This window comes from Microcebus murinus, chromosome 2, assembly GCF_040939455.1.
Source record: "Microcebus murinus isolate Inina chromosome 2, M.murinus_Inina_mat1.0, whole genome shotgun sequence".
Taxonomy (NCBI): Eukaryota; Metazoa; Chordata; class Mammalia; order Primates; family Cheirogaleidae; genus Microcebus; species Microcebus murinus.
This window is the reverse complement of record NC_134105.1, coordinates 114,716,178-114,731,949: the sequence shown is the minus strand read 5'-3', so window position 1 is coordinate 114,731,949 and position 15,772 is coordinate 114,716,178. Positions and strand designations below refer to the sequence as shown.

General features: G+C 45.6%; 2 protein-coding genes and 2 non-coding genes across 5 annotated transcripts in view; 1 reads left to right on the top strand and 3 right to left on the bottom strand.

Moving 5' to 3' along the window:
• MPZL1 (myelin protein zero like 1) overlaps positions 1 to 3,006 on the bottom strand; it is a 61,888-nt gene extending 58,882 nt beyond the window's left edge. The window contains exon 1 of the mRNA XM_012783871.3: positions 2,744 to 3,006. Within this exon, the coding sequence (XP_012639325.1) occupies positions 2,744 to 2,834 (91 nt within the window). The 5' untranslated portion in view covers positions 2,835 to 3,006. The remainder of the gene's footprint in view (positions 1 to 2,743) is intronic.
• Positions 3,007 to 7,301: 4,295 nt separating this feature from the next.
• Positions 7,302 to 7,373, top strand: TRNAP-AGG (transfer RNA proline (anticodon AGG)). Its single transcript has one exon. It is a non-coding gene; the product is annotated as a tRNA-Pro (tRNA).
• A 669-nt stretch (positions 7,374 to 8,042) lies between these two features.
• On the bottom strand, positions 8,043 to 8,114 carry TRNAP-CGG (transfer RNA proline (anticodon CGG)). Its single transcript has one exon. It is a non-coding gene; the product is annotated as a tRNA-Pro (tRNA).
• Positions 8,115 to 14,077: 5,963 nt separating this feature from the next.
• RCSD1 (RCSD domain containing 1) overlaps positions 14,078 to 15,772 on the bottom strand; it is a 68,131-nt gene continuing 66,436 nt past the window's right edge. For both annotated transcript variants that reach the window (XM_012783870.3, XM_076000361.1), the window contains one exon: positions 14,078 to 15,681. In XM_012783870.3, coding sequence (XP_012639324.2) covers positions 15,649 to 15,681 — 33 coding nt within the window. In that variant the 3' untranslated portion in view covers positions 14,078 to 15,648. The remainder of the gene's footprint in view (positions 15,682 to 15,772) is intronic.

Sequence of the window (15,772 nt, the reverse complement as noted above, 5' to 3'; positions counted from 1 at the left end):
TATCCAAAAGTACTTCCATCATCTTCTTTCCTGCAATGCTCCTATCCCCCTATCTGTGAAAAGCCTCACCTTCCAAAAATATACCCAGCTTCCCAAGCCCCAAACCTATGAATCATTATATACACCTTGTCTTTCAAGCCCACATCAAATCAGTTTCCAAGCCCTATCAAATTTACTTTTTTTTTTAACATAAACTCAACAAAGTGGTATCAAATGTATTTTCTAACTAGCTTATGAATATCCCTCTTCACAGCTCGCTGCTTTATTTCAGGTCTTCATCATCCTCCCCTAGAGTATTACAATGGCCCTCTGGTTTCTCTGGCTTCAGACTCACCCCACTGTAACCCACCCTTCACATCTCAAAAGACAGAGAAATCCTTCATTGGGTTTAAGTGTGGCAGACAAGGTCCTTTGTAATCGGTGCCCCTGGCTGGCTCTCCTGCCTCAACTCCCACCGTCTCCCTTATACTCTTCAACCTCCCACCACACCGAACTACCAACAGGTTCATTCACAGCTCTGTATGTACTGTTTCCTTCCCCAGTGCCTACTCAGTTGAAACATCCCTTCCTATAGTATCGTGAACTTCGGTCTGAGATGACCCTTCTTCAAGCTCTCACAGCACACCCTTATTAAAAGGCTCCTAGGCCAATTGTGGTGGCATGTGCCTGTAGTCTTAGCTACTTGGGAGGCAAGAGGATTGCTGGAGCCCAGGAGCTACTCTGAGGCAAGTGGATTGCTGGAGCCCAGGAGTTTGAAGTTACAGTGAGCTACGACTGCATGCACCACTGCACTCCAGCCTGAGTGACAGAGCGAGATCCTGTCTCTAAAAAATTTTTTAAAAGTTTCTACCCCTGCAGTTTTAGCTGCTTGGGAGGCTGAAGCTAAGGATTGCTTGAGCCCAGGAGTTTGAAAGTTTGAGTTTAGCCAGAGCAACACAGTGACACCACAACTCAAAAAAAAAAGAAAGAAAAAAGACTTCTTATAATACTTATCACACTGTGTTTCTTCCATTGAACTGTAAATTACTTGAGGATGAAGACTATCCTTTCTAAAATAGTTTAGCACTTAACACTTATAAGGTGCTTAGTAAATGTTTGCTAAATAACTGTCTGGATCAAACTTATGCTTTTCTGTAAAACATAAATTCTTATGTGCAGTATCCATGACCAGGAAAAGGCAACTTGGCGAGAAGAAACATTTAATAATTTTCTAAAATTAACCAATAAACTCAGTGGCTGACTTTCACATATCAGCCTTTGTCTTCATTACTGAAAAAGTACGCCCAAGGTATATGTGGCTATTACTCTGGTGATCTTTTCATTAATATTTAGTTTTTCAGTTCTTTTGTTCTCCATAGCAATGAATGACTTTTCATGCATAATAATTCTGTCTGAACACACAAAATTGCAGATAAATCTTAGTTTTAGGCTATTTCCTACTTGTTTGATTAAACACAAATACCACCTACAACCAAAAAAAAAATCTTTTGAACTTTTTTTCTCAGAAGAGACATTAATACAGAATGGATTATGTCACATGTCAAAAGTATGCCTTCATCTGTCAACCTCTGGAGGGTGGGAGGATTTTACTTTATATTTTATAGCCCTTGTAATCATTGGTTAAATGGAACAGTTGGTGATCCAACAGAACTTCACCTATTTTCTCTGGTTCCAGAAGATTACATTCAGAACTTTTCCATGAAAGAAACTACTGAGTAAACTCTGGTATTCAGATTCAGATACTGTGATGCAACTGACATTTTGAAAACAAAAAGAAATGAAAATACCTATGTGGTTTCTGAGCAGCTGGCTCTCTTTATAACCAATACTTAACCAATTCTGAGACACCAATAAGTACTTTGCTTTGAAGAACAACACACAAAAAAAGTCCTGTGGCAGACACCACTTCAGATGTTCATAAAACAACTCAACCAATTCACATACACAGAGCCTGAGGTTTACTTTAAGCTTGAGCCATGAAATTTCGTGAGGGAAAAAAAGAGATTTTTTTTTTCGTTAGGAAAATTATGCTTTTCAATGTTCTGTCTTGTTAAAATTACGGTAGGTATGTCTGGAATTATTATGGATTTGATAAAATTCTTTTAAGCCTGGTCATCTCACTGGCATTCCTAGCTCTTTGCATTCTAACCCAGAAGAAACAATTTTTTTTTTTTCTTGGTGCTCTGCAGACCACAGCGACGAGGCAAATGAGATTTCAGGACTCTTCTATCACTTAGGGTTAAAAATGGATTTGAGGGCACTGGAAATAGAGCTAAGAAGGTAAAAACAAAACACAGGCTTAAAACGGAGAAGCAAACCAACAAAGGCCCCACATATGAAAAACCTGCAACCTTCCGCCACCTCCCCAAGGTGGAGGACGCCAGAACCCTGGCTCCTGAGTCAGAATCCCGGGAGGGCCTGGGCGAGTCACCGTGAGGAGTGGCAGGGGACGCTGCGTGGCGTAACGCAGCCGCCCGCCGGGCCGCGGCCCCCGACGGCCCCCGACAGGGAGCAAGGTAGGGAGCTCCCCTCCTCCTCCACAGCCGGGGATCCAGGAAGAAGAAAGGCGCTGCGCCTCCCCGGCAGTCGCTGGGGCCCGCCCTCCCCACCGGTGCCCTCGGCCCCAGGGCGCGCAGGCCGCGCCCCCTCCCCTCCTCGGCGCCCCCCGCGCGCCAGGCCCGCGACCGCCGCGAGGGGCGTGTGCCGGCCCCGGGAGCCCCCGCCCCGGCCCCGCATCACTCACAGAGCCCGAGCGCCGCCGCCAGCACCGACCACAGCCAGCGCCTGCGGTCTGGGGCTGCAATCGCTGCCCCGGCTCCCGCGGGCGCTGCCATCGTTCTCCCGCTGCAGCCGCCGCTGCCGCCGCCACGCCCTGGGCCCCGGTCCGCACTGAGGTTGGCTCGTCCGGAGCAGAGGGCGCCGAGCTCGCAGCCCCGCGCCGGGCAGCAGCTCCACGCCGCGCTCCCCACTCCCGGCCCCAGCCGCGGCTCGCCAGCTCTCCGCCCAGCCTCCGCCCCGCGCCGGCCCCAGGCGCGCGCTCATTGGCCTGCCCAGCGCCCTCTGAGGAACGCAATTGGATAGCCCGAGTGTCCATCACCGGCCTTGGGGTGGGTCCCCGCCCTCTCGGTCCCACCCCAGCGCCTCAGCCCCGAGCTGGAGGCCGAGTCCCCGCCGGCCGGGGCGGTCGCGGCCGAGCCCTCTGCCTGCCTGCGTGGCTGTCCGCCCGCCTGCGCCTTCTCTGCCTCTCGGGGTCAGCCCCACAGTCCTCTTCATTGTCTTTCTCGCCACTGGTCTTTCCCGGGTGCTGACCGCGCCTCTGTTTCAGCTCTTCTGGATTTCTCCCGGCCACGCCTAACGAAATAGAAGCAGTTCATTTACCTTAAAAAAAAAAAAAAAAAAAAAAAAAGAGGGAAAAAAGAGGAGTTCGACAGATGGGAAGAGACTTCTGATTCAGTTGTCCAGGTGGACACATGTCCCCCTTGTCCTGTCCCCAGGGCCTGTCCTTTGCCTGGACTAGATAAGTTATGGGTTGCAATTTGAGAAATCTGCTAGTTTAAAAAAGAAGTCTCTATCTTGCCTTAACTTCCTCTTAGAAACCCCCATTTTGGCTTGAGAAGGGGTGGGAAATTGGAACTCTCTCTTACTACCTAGAACACAAATGAATGTGCTTTTTGTTTGTTTTGCTTTTTGCATGTCCACGTTTCCCTCTCTCTGTCACTAAAAATTGGGAGGGGGTAAGTTCCTCACCCTGATTCCTAAGTGCATTTAGCTGACCCTGCTCAACTCTTGGCTACCTTGTGCCAGAACAGTCTGCCACACAGTGGTTGCCCAATAAATACCAAAAGAGTATTTGGAAGGATCCTTATGAAAATAGCCTACAAAAGGGAAAAATGGAGGGACGCGCACACAAGAAAGAAGAGTGTGAAAAAAGAAAAGGGAGATTCAGGTGGGCGGCTGATACAGGGAGGGAGGGAAACAAGTTTTAGACAATTAGGACAAGAGAGGAGGAAGAGTGTGATTAGAGGACCCAAAAGGCAACCTCTCACTTTAGGGTTTTGACTAAAGTTAATCTTATCAACACCCTTCCTGGTAGCTTTGCTGTTTTAGCCTACTAGCCTTGTAGCACAGCAAACTCATAGTAAATTACTGTGACATTAGTGAGAGAAGACTAAAACAGCATACCAGAACCATTTTGCCCTATTTCTGTCAGCAAGATCCTTTAGTGTGTCTGGAATGCCATAGGTTGGAAAGGACACCAATGAATGCATTTGTTGAACTGTGACTTTCAAGCAATAGATAGTCTACCAATGTAGACAAAGAAGTACTAAATTAAATTTTTTTAAAAGACTTAAAGAGTGAATAAAGGAGAAGCCCAAAGCCAACAGGGGCAGTAGTTCTCAGACACATTTAGTGTTACAAGCTTCTCTGCTGATTGTGACACACCTCACCAAACACATAAAACTCTCCCAGAAACCCCTGGCCCAAGAGGCATCTGGGGAAGATTCACAGAAGATGTACCATTTGAGGTGGATTTTAAACAATGAATAGAAGTTTAACAGGGAGAAATAGAAAAGGCAAACTTAGAGAAACAGGAAAACATCTACCAGGTGTGAGAACCAGCAGGTAAATCTTGTGTAGTTTGGAACTTCAGGGGAGTGAGGGAAAGAAGGGAAAGAGAGAATGCTAGAAAAGTAGGCTGTGGTCATATTTTGAAGAACCTTGAGTTGTCTTTATTCCATAGGCAGTGGAGAGAGATAAATCTGGATTTGTGTTTTTAAAAAGTAGCCACTGAAACAGGGCAAGAGTGAAGAGAGCACAAAGTAAGGTATTAGCAGTGGGAGTGAAGAGGAAGACAAAGATTTGAGAGATTTCAGAAAAAGAATGACAGGGCTGGGTATAAACTGGCTGGAAAGTATAATCAAGAGAAGAGTCTCAATTTCTAGCCTGTCTATCCTTGTCTTTAAGATCTGTTGCCAGAGGAAAATTGGAATGTTGTGATCTGTGGGTGGTGATAGCAAGACATTCCAGGAACACTGAGACTTTGACTCAATGGACAACAATCAGATACAGTCAAAGATGAATCCCAGGTCACCCTCAGAAAGACTTGCCTGAAGTCAAATCAATTTCATTAACAATTCTGCAGAAAAATATATCTTAATCCAGGAGAAGCATTTTTGCTGGAAAATTTTGAAAATCTGAAAATTAGAGTTCTAGTGCCTCCCTCCCCTGGGCACAGGGACACTAAATGGGTGGAAAAAGAGTAATAGGGTACTTGGGGAGATGCTAATTCTTATAGGAGAAGGATATGTCACCAGGCTTCTTCATTTACTGTAGCCAGGATAAAAATTTCCTTAAGATTCTCTGTCTCCCTGTGCCTTGCAACCACCTATGTACTATGTCTGCTTTACAAGGACCTAATTCTAAGGAACGAAGTGCCTTGGACAGATGTCACAGGCATTCCTTCTACCAAGATAGAGATCGTTCCCACTGTAAATTAGGCAATTGATATTCTGAGTTTTGTTACTATCAGTCTTCCTGCATCATTGTTGTGAGGGGCAAATGAGATACTCTAGGCTAGTGCCTAGTCTGCGGAGTGAAAGACAAACTCAGTTTCAATCACTAGAGAGAAGTAGAAGTAAAAACAAAGAAACAAAACCCAAAAAACAAAAAAAGAGAAAAAAACACAAACCTAAAATGATAATAGCTACAGTACTTTCAAGTGAGAAAGGAGAGCATAGAGACCTTTTAATTTGAGAGTGAGGCTTTCAGAAATCTGAAGTGGTTACATCATTTTACCTAATGAGTTATATTTTGGGGAGAGTATGTTAGGTGTCCAGGGCACATTTTTTTCCAGTTCGGTTTTGATGGCCTGGCATCTAGAACTTATTAATATTTTAAAGGGTATTCTTTCTTTCTTTCTTTCTTCTTTTCTTTTCTTTTTTTTTGAGACAAGAGTCTCGCTTTGTTGCCCAGGCTAGAGTGAGTGCCATGGTGTCAGCCTAGCTCACAGCAACCTCAAACTCCTGGGCTCAAGCAATCCTGCTGCCTCAGCCTCCTGAGTAGCTGGGACTACAGGCATGCGCCACCATGCCCGGCTAATTTTTTCTATATATATTAGTTGGCCAATTAATTTCTTTCTATTTATAGTAGAGACGGGGGTCTCGCTCTTGCTCAGGCTGGTTTCGAACTCCTGACCTTGAGCAATCTGCCCGCCTCGGCCTCCCAGAGAGTTTAAAGGGTATTCTTATTCTTGTTGCCTTGAGCCATAAGAAGAACTGAAGTGTCAAGTTAGAGCAGTTTCAAATAAAACAAAAGAAAGAGGGAGACAACGTTAGAGCTCCAAAACTATAATCTTCTGGTGTCAAACCGTGGGAAGAAAGTTGGCAGTTCATTGCACGTAGTATTAATACTTGATAAATGTTTGTTGAAGAATGAGCAATGAAGGAATGAATAAACTAATGAATGCATGAATGACATACGAGATGAAATGAATGGGTCTATTTAGGATAGTCATGCAGTCTATTTTGTCAAAGTACCAACATTTGTATTGTAAAGGAATTTGGGACAAATTGTGGTTATTCAGAACTATCCATTGAGCACCAGCTTTGCTATGGTAAGCCTCAATACTAAGTATTTAAAATATAATTAAGAAGCCATGCCTTCTTTATCTAATTAAACATATTGGAACAATTGGGCGGCAATTATACAACTCCGTTGCCAATTATACCGTAGAATTTGGTATTGGTGTAGGTGTCTTGCGCTGCAAGAAAGGATCCTTTTCTGGGAAGGTCAGAGTTTGGGATTTATCCAAAAGCAAATAGGTTTTCCAGGTGAAGAGAACAGCTTGGGTAAAAACACACAGACGGGAATTCACAAGGCTAGAAAGGTGGGGCTTTGAACACTGGAATAAAAAAATACCGACAAGAAACAGCCACTTTTGCCATTATTGAAAATGCGGAAGAGGACGAAAGCGACACCCAGAACTTAGTAAAAGGGAGAGAGCCTGGAATCTGCCGCAGCGACATTGCCGCACACTCACTGCAGTTTATTAGCTATGAATATGAACAGAAGAATTACGGTTTTCGAAATGAGGTCAATATTACACTGGTAATGAAACGGCTGCTTCCTTCTGTGTTACTGATTTTCAAAAAGCAAAACAGAAAAGAAAGAAAATTGAAAACTATCCACAGAACGCAAACACAACCGGAGGATATAAAAACAACATAGAAACAGCCACTTGGAGGCGCAGGACTCAGTAGCTCAACATTCCTTTATAATGGCAGGAAGGGACCAAGTGCGTCGGCTCGTTGGTCTAGGGGTATGATTCTCGCTTAGGGTGCGAGAGGTCCCGGGTTCAAATCCCGGACGAGCCCTTCTTTTTCTTTAACGTAACTTCGAAGTGAGTTATTTTCAGGATTCACGATTCACGAGTAAATATAATAAATATTAATACAACTTAGAGTGCAGCGCAGAGACTTTTTGAATTTAGAGAACATTTTACATTCAAATAACATTAAAAGGGCTAACGTGAAATGTAAAAAGTTTGCTAGCAATGTAGAACCGTACTGCAGAAACGTCGTCCCCACCCCTGCCTCTTCCCGGACGGAGCGCGAGTTTAGGGCGTGTTCCTCGTCGCCTGGAGCGTGGTTTAAACGCACCCACGCCGGCGCGTGTCCGCGGGGACAGCCGGGCTGGGGGGTTCTGCTGCATGAGGAAGGCGCCCCGCTCCCCGGGGGAACGCTCATTCCCCTACTCCGGGACCTGCTCATCCACGACGCCCGCGGTTTGACTTAGAAGGCGTGCGGGGGTGCCCAGGATTCCGCACTAGACGCCTGTGTTTTCAATGGTACAACGCAATTTCAATGCCATGTACTCGGACATACAGTAGTCATATGTCGTGTTAACTAAGCTCATCTGGTTCCTTGCTTCCAAAAATTCAGGAGATCGACAGTCGAGCTCCTGGGGCCAGAGTAGTCTCTGAAAGGGATGCCTGAGAAAATAATTTTCAAAATCGGAAAGTGTGCGAAGGAGAGAAAAAGCCTGGGCTCGTCCGGGATTTGAACCCGGGACCTCTCGCACCCGAAGCGAGAATCATACCCCTAGACCAACGAGCCGCTCTCGGCAAAGGTGCTCCCGGTTCCTCTCTTCAGCCTTGTCTCGCCTCTCGCTGCACTTCCTGGCGTCCCCAGCGCGCGACCCTTCCTTGACTGCGTGGGCCTCTCCCTCCCAGAGCCTGGGGTCGGAGCCCTCCGCGCCACGCCGAGGAGGGGCAGGGAGGGACACGCATTTGCCCAGCAGGGCCGCTCGGATCACCCCATCGCCGGGCTCCACGCTCGCGCACCCTCCCAGAAGCCGCCTTCCCGCGCCCGGGATCGCCCGCGGCCATTCCCCTCGTGGCGGCGGCGGCGAGCGCCGGAAGGCCGGGCTGAGGAAAGCGCGGGCTCAGGCGCCTCCAGACGTGGCGAACACCCGTGGTAGCTGTTCCCGGTGACGCCTGGCCGCACGGTTTCGCGCCCTGCGGGAGCCCCGCCACCCCCTCAGAGAGCGCCTGGTCGAGTGCGGCGTGCGCGGCGGGACGGAGCTCGGTCGATGTGCGGGTTGGGGAGTGGAGGCGAGGAGAGCCGGCGGGGGACGGGAGCGGCCGTCCCGGCTGGGGAAGGGGTCGTCGGGACTCTGCCCCTGACACAGCAGTGCATATTAACAGTGCTAACTTTTCCGGAACATTCGTTTTGGGACAATGCATTCTTCTGTGCCCTTTGCTTGTATCAAACTCATTGGCCATTGCTAACGATGCACAAGGTGCTATCCCTGTCTGCAGATGAGAAAATTGAGGCCCAGCGATGCTGACGGCTCTCCTAAGCCCACGGGGGTAGGAGGTGGTGGCGGCGCTAGCGTGGAAACCCCCGAGAGCCTGGAGAGTGGAAGAACCGGGGCTGGGAGAAGGGCCGGCGCCTCGGTCGCCTGGAGGGGAGCGGCCGCGGCAGTGGCCGCCTCTCCGTCCCCAGGCCCGCACAGATCCGAGCCTGCCCTGAGGCCTTCTGCCCCGCGGGTGCGGTTTCCCGCCTGCCCGGCCCCGCCGCCCGGCGCAGAGGCCGCTCGTTCCTCCAGCCCTCTTCCATCCCGAGACTGTCTTCGGTTCTGGTAATGGAAGCCACTGCTCTGTAGCCCCGTCAGACGGTCTCTGAGGGCCCAAGTGTCGTTCTCGCCCGAAGCTCCTCGGGTCTTCCCTTCCTCCTCTCCCTCCCTCCCTCTGAATGCCAGCGGGCTCTCGGGGCGCCAAAAGGTCAGGACCAGAGCTCATGCCCTTGGGGAGTGTGACAGGCGACTTATAATGAAGACACCTCAAAACAAAAAGCAAAAACTGAAAAGCCTCTCTTTAACCAATGCGTGCAGGGGCCGTGTCTGAGGTGGGCGGGCTCTAAGCCTTGTGTTTGCTTTGATAGTATTAATATGTGAAAACTCTGTTGACACCCTCTCCTTGTCTGAGACCCCTTTTCTTCCTCTGCCTGTGGTAAGGTTTGAGAGCTGGATATTGCTTCTAACCTACTTTTTGTAGTTTGGGAATGGATTCAGGGGTGGGGAGGAAAGAGTTCTTATCAGGGCACATCCTGAGCCGTCTAAGTTTTGCCCTCCCCTTTGGGAGTGCACTTTTGCTAGGGCGCCACTCCGAGGGGCTCTGAGTCATTTCTTCCACTCACCATGTGCCATAAAAGTGAAAGATGGCGAAGCTGGAGACCTTTCTTGCCTGTGATGAGCATATGCTCTCAAGGTTTTTGTTGTCCGTTGTTAATTTCCCAAGCCTACTCTTCTACCCCTTTAAGTTGTTTGTCATGGCTTCATACTATTCCATGAAGACAATGGCATATAATTTTCTTAATTAGTCTTCCACTGCAAGATAATTAAGTGGTGGCCAACATTTCATTGATAAAAACATTGATTGACTAACCCATTTGTCTATATACTTTTTCCATGTTTTGGATTATTTCCTTAGGATGTACTCCCAGAGTTGGCATGGTCAAAGGTGATGAACATTTTGATACTTTGACCACTCTGATGGCTCTTCATATAGTTCCATGCCAAGGGGCTTGGCTTAACTGGTTAGCAGCTAAGATAGAAATATGTGGAAGAAGAGAACCAATGCTCTTGGGAAATTTTCAAGCCCATGATTCAATCTTTTAATTCTACTTACAGGTTTTTGTGGCATCAAAGCTTTTGAGAATGGTGATAATGTTAAAAGAATTATTGAAGTTAACAATTTTGACTTGGATTCAGATACATAAGAGAGAGAAGATGAAATTAGAAAAATAGTCCATTAGATGATTAGAATAACTCTGGGATGATGTTATTGAAACTGTGAATGGGCTTTTAAATCACTTGTAGGGGGAAATTAGTGACTGTTTTATAACTAATGTTTGCTTGCCACTGAATTCTGACCCAATTTAGGCTTAAGTAGTGCAGATTTGGCTCTGACTAGGAATGGTGAATCCTTGGAAGTGAGAATACATGAGAGTACGTGTACATAATTACATGGGTCTGACATTTAGAGGAACCTTCTTGCTAACTTGGCAAGCAGGACTGGCCTAGAGACCATGCACTGAGCCTTCTTCATTGCTTGTGGGGTTATGCACTGATTGACTTTGAGGGCCATAGTAGTTGTCTTAGTAGGTTTGATTCACTCACTGCAAGCCTTGCCCCAATTTAAACAGAAACTTGGATCCGATTGCAAATTTGTGTCTTTTTTCAGATTCCAGTCCAATATCCTGCAATAGCTTCAGCTATTTTTTTACTAAACACATTTTTATCTGGTTTCCCTGAATGATCCTTTTTCTGAGGTTTATCTCATGCCTCCCTCTGAATTTTACAATCCCTTCCCTGAGTCACCATTAATGAATTCTTGGAGCTGCCTCAGCTCCTTCATTTTTCATTTGAAAGTTTTCATTTGTTTTAAGTGTTAAGAGCCCATGGGGTGATACAAATCTTGGATTTATATTGTGAAAGAAATGCTTTCTACCAGGACACCTTCACTTCCACCAGGAAATCTTATTACCCCTCTGTTTTATACAGACTAGTCCTGCTCCAGATGTTGTTGGGTTAACAGGAGAGGACAAAAGTACATAGTCTTCATGATCAAACTTGTGATTGTTTATGAAGACATGCTCATGAGAGTATGTTACACAAAAGGAGGATATAAAATTAGATATAGTAAGATTCTAATTTTGTAACAACCCAGAATTAAAACAGTACAAAACATATATAAGGCACTAAAAATCCAGAAGAAAAGCTACAAAATATTAACACTAATTATCCCTGGATAGTGGGATTATAAATAATTTTTACTTTTTAAAAATTAAAAAATTTTTTTTTACCTGATAAGTTTTCTAAAATAAATATGTGGTGCTTTTATAATGAGGATAAAAAGAGAATGATTAACATTTTTAAACCACAAAGAAAACAGAGCTCTTAAAACTATGTATTTCCTTGTGTCTGGTAGCATGAATAGAGACACAGCATTAGAAGCAGTGCAAAGCAGCCCTTTTGTGCTTTCCCATCTGCTTCCAGGGGTCGTCAATAAGGCTCTTTCTGTCACTCCCAAGAGGCCAGGTGCAGCCACAATGGGGATGTGCCCGGCACCATCCAGCACCCCTCCTGTGGCTTTCTCAGATCGTCAAACATAAGTGACTAGTCCCCGATATCTTATTGTTTGAAGAACCATTATTTTCTTGGAGGGGAATGAGTGTCTGCCTCTTGGTAATACTCATCCTTTTAGTTCCAACCATATAATCATTCTAGAATCTTGTTTCTGAGTGCTGGTTAAAGTGCAATTCGGTCCACTCATTCATTCTTTAAAACAGAAGCAGTTGATAAGTGTGATAACTGGCTTTATGGATTTGCCTAAGTTGGAGTGTTTTTCTCAAATTTCTATGTAAACTGCATCATGGAGGGCCGAGTCATTACTTACAGGAGAACCCAGCGGGGAATCCTGGCCTGTCTTCACCTCTTCCTTCTGCCTCCTGCTTCTCTCATGGCATCTCCCTGCTGTGCCAGCTCCCACGGAGGAGGAGCCCCACAACTTTCCAGGATCAGGAGGTGTAAGAAGCCTCTTCACTCTTGTTTTGGAGGTAGATGTTTTCACCCTTTTGGCTCCCTCTTCCCCATGAGGCACTGTGCAGGCTAAAGCAAGTCCACCTTGGATGCTAGTCTGCCACGTTGACTTCAGATTAACCCCAGTTCTGGGAATACCTCTGAGATTCCTACTTTCACGCATTTACCTTAGGTCGAAACAACCTAAACTTGTACTTAACTCATAAATCCTGTCCTTAGGCAAATTCTTGCCTTTCCCTGAGTGGTCAATTTTCCTATACTTTCCTTCCCTATATAAGCCCTGGGTCTGGGGGGAATAGTAAGGGAGACCCACCATCTTGCCTGGAGGCCACCCAAGACATGGCTTCTGTTTATAAGTCCCTGTTGTATGTGTTTCTTTCTGGGAAACAGGATTTGTCAGCCTCTTTCTTTGGCCTCTCAGCTTCCTTAGCCTTTAGGTGTGGGTTTGCATAGACCTGCCCACTGGGAATAGGCATATGCTATGTTCATCATCTCTTCCTCCTCTGAGTAGTCTCAAAGAACCACAGTTTTCTGGCCTAACTGACCACACTGAGGCCTCTCTGGAATTCCCACAGCCCTCCTGGGATTTGAGGGAAAAACTGGAATAATGGTCTCTTCTCAGCATCTGTAGCCACTCTGGTCAGGACCCTGACTGGGCTCACTGTGAGCCTGGATTACTCTAAGCAACACTGGGAAGTCAGAGTGTTTCCTGCCCCTAGACTTTTGTGTACTTCGCTTTTCTTTTGTAAGCCTGTCTGGGAAGGGTCCCAGGAACTAACTCACACCGGAGGTGTCAATGACAAAGGAGGCTTAAAATAATTCTCTCTCAGAAGTATTTGCATTTTGACTGGGAAGGAAGCTAATTATGACCTTTCAGGCATCTGGTATCAGATAAGAGAGGTATTGGGCAGTCATGACTGTTGAAAACCTCTGAACTAACTACGTTAGTTATTATGAATAACTACAGTTATTCATTATTTAACAAATATTTATTGAGCACCTACTATGAATGAGGCACTGTGTACAGTGAATAATAATAGATACTTTGTGCTTTTATGGAGCCACAGGTTAGCTCTGGGCACAGCAATACATTATTACATAAAATAATGGGACTGATTTTCTTGGGTAGCTTATGAAACCTAATCTTGTTTTATTTGAGTAGCATTTGAAGTAGCTCACTGCTCTTGACCTCTTCTTAAGCCACCTGATTATCCATCACATAGAGACATTCTGTTCATCCTTTTTTTTTGCCTAGTCCATAGAGCACCAAGTTGACTAGAACTGGTCAAGGTCAAACAAAATTTAATTTTGAAGCAAACAATGCAATAGCAATTTGGCATTTTAGGTTTTGCCCTGTAGGGAACAGCTGTTGTTTTTGCCTGCCTGGCATCTTTTAAGAAAGCCTGAAAGAAACAAGGTCTTCCTGGCCTGGTAATGACTTTGTGCTACCTAAGACACCAATGGATTTCTTTAATCCCAAATGTAGAAATCCCAGTATCAACTGTGCAAGTGCAACGCCTACCCATGGTTGCTTCAGGAAAAGACAGCTGTCAGCAAAAGGGCTACAGCACCAACAAAAATCAGTCCCTGCACCCCACAGATTCCCTGCCAAGAGCCCCCCTCATTAATTAAGAACTCCTGGCAATGGGGCATCTATTTTTTTACAAAATTGACCAAATAAGGTGACTACTAGAACTGGGTGGATAGAAAGGTATTTTGACACCAATGAGGATGTTCCTGCAATGTCACATTCTTGTCACTTTTGATTGCTCCTTTCTCATCTGCTACTATGATGTTTAGACCCTCCAGAAGCAAAATGAAGTGTTATTTTCATATCTATATTCCACACTTTCCATGCCTTTCTCAAGTAAGGGAAAGTGGCCCCTTCCATCACATACTCGTAATCACGTACATGTTCATAAAGCACTTGCCCAGATATGTGTGTGTGTGTGTATAAACAACTCAGAGACATATATAAATAAAACCATATATTGTTTAAGGGGTAGACTTCTTTATAGGCAGATAGACGATTGACAGTATATAGATCTCAAAATAACTCGCACACAAATACCACCCAAATTCTGCTAAAATCAAAGTTTATGATAACTATGATAGTATCGGTCTCAACCAGGCTACAAGTTTGTTACAAGTTACAAACTATTTAAAAATAGTTTTGAAAAAAACTATATCCCAAATATTAACACTATCCTGGAGTTAGAAAAACTGTAAATGAGACAAGAAAATTGAGGTACGAGTGGTGACATAAGGCCTTTTTGTCTGAGAGACTGTTTTCTGAAGTCAGGGTAGGATGTGGTCTAGCAGACCTACAGAAAAACAATTGCTCCAACCACCAAATCAGCACATTGAAACACTGACATACTGAAATCAGAATAAGGGCCAACCTTAAAGATTAAACATGTATTTTGAGTAACATCTTTCAGCAGGAGGGCATGAAGAGGGCAGAGGAGTAAGTTAAGGACTAGGCAGGCAGCCCCCGTCCCTTGCAAAACAGCCTATGCTCCCAAAACAGAATATTACAGCAAGAGCAACCCAGTAAGAACAGACTAAAGACCTCAACTCACTAGGAAAAACGTTTTCATTATGTAGCTTGCACATCACAGCACTTAAGGCACCTCCCAGGAAACAGCTAATCATGCTCAAGGGTAACCTTCTGGAAGTGCAAAATTTATCCTTGCAGGACAAGTCAGGGAGCCAGCATTGTTCAGGCCTCACTGCTCAGCTTTTAGGACGAGGAGATGCAGCGCAGAACATGAAACCTCTTGACATTGTCATGGGCCCTTCGGGTCTCCTCGAGGGCCAGCGACCACCCGTGGTGGTCATCACCTAGAAAACCACAGGACCGGAAATGCTTCTGTTGGTGGAACAGACACTTTTGAAAATGGTCCAATAATTATCTCTTCTAGTCCAATGTTTTAAAAATTGGTTGGCCAGTTCAAATTTGGACCAAGCCAAAAAGTTGTCTCCAGGGCCTTGATAAAAATTTAAGGTCTCTTGTAACTTATCGGATTTATATTTTCAGCAATGCGATTTTCGTTTGTTTCTGACCACCTAAAATTAGTTTTTACTTATGTTTTAGAACCATAAAAACTTCAGAACAGTAAAAAGGCCGTAACTTTACACAAGCAAAATGTGATAAGCTAAATCTGAGCTCAGTTTGGAGGTCGGCTGCAGGGACTGGTGGGTGTGGACAGTAGCCAGGGCTCCACGGGCTGCCCACTGTCCCCTGGACAGTTGTCACCACAGTACATTGTTTTAAATAAGCTTCTTTTTTAAACCCATCCCATCAAATGACATAAACTCAAGCTGATAAAAGTCTGCTGCCCTCAGATCCAGTCTCCAGGTGTGAGGGAGCATTCGGTGTGGAGGTCAGGAAATAACCCGGCCTGGGTCTCCAGCCTCACTCCAGACGCTCCGCACAGTCTGCTCCTGCAAGGGCTTCGTTTGCTGCTGCGACTGTTGTTGTTGCTGCTACTTCCAAAGAGATGTCTCCAGCAGCTTCATCACGAGGGCACAAGGAACTCTTTTTCACATTTTAGTGTCCTGGACAGGAGTGTCAACCTGTAAATGGAGGAGTAAAGAATGAATTAGGAAAAGGGTGAGGAAATCCTGGCACTTAGCATATTTCCTTGGGGATCCTAGATCTGGTGAT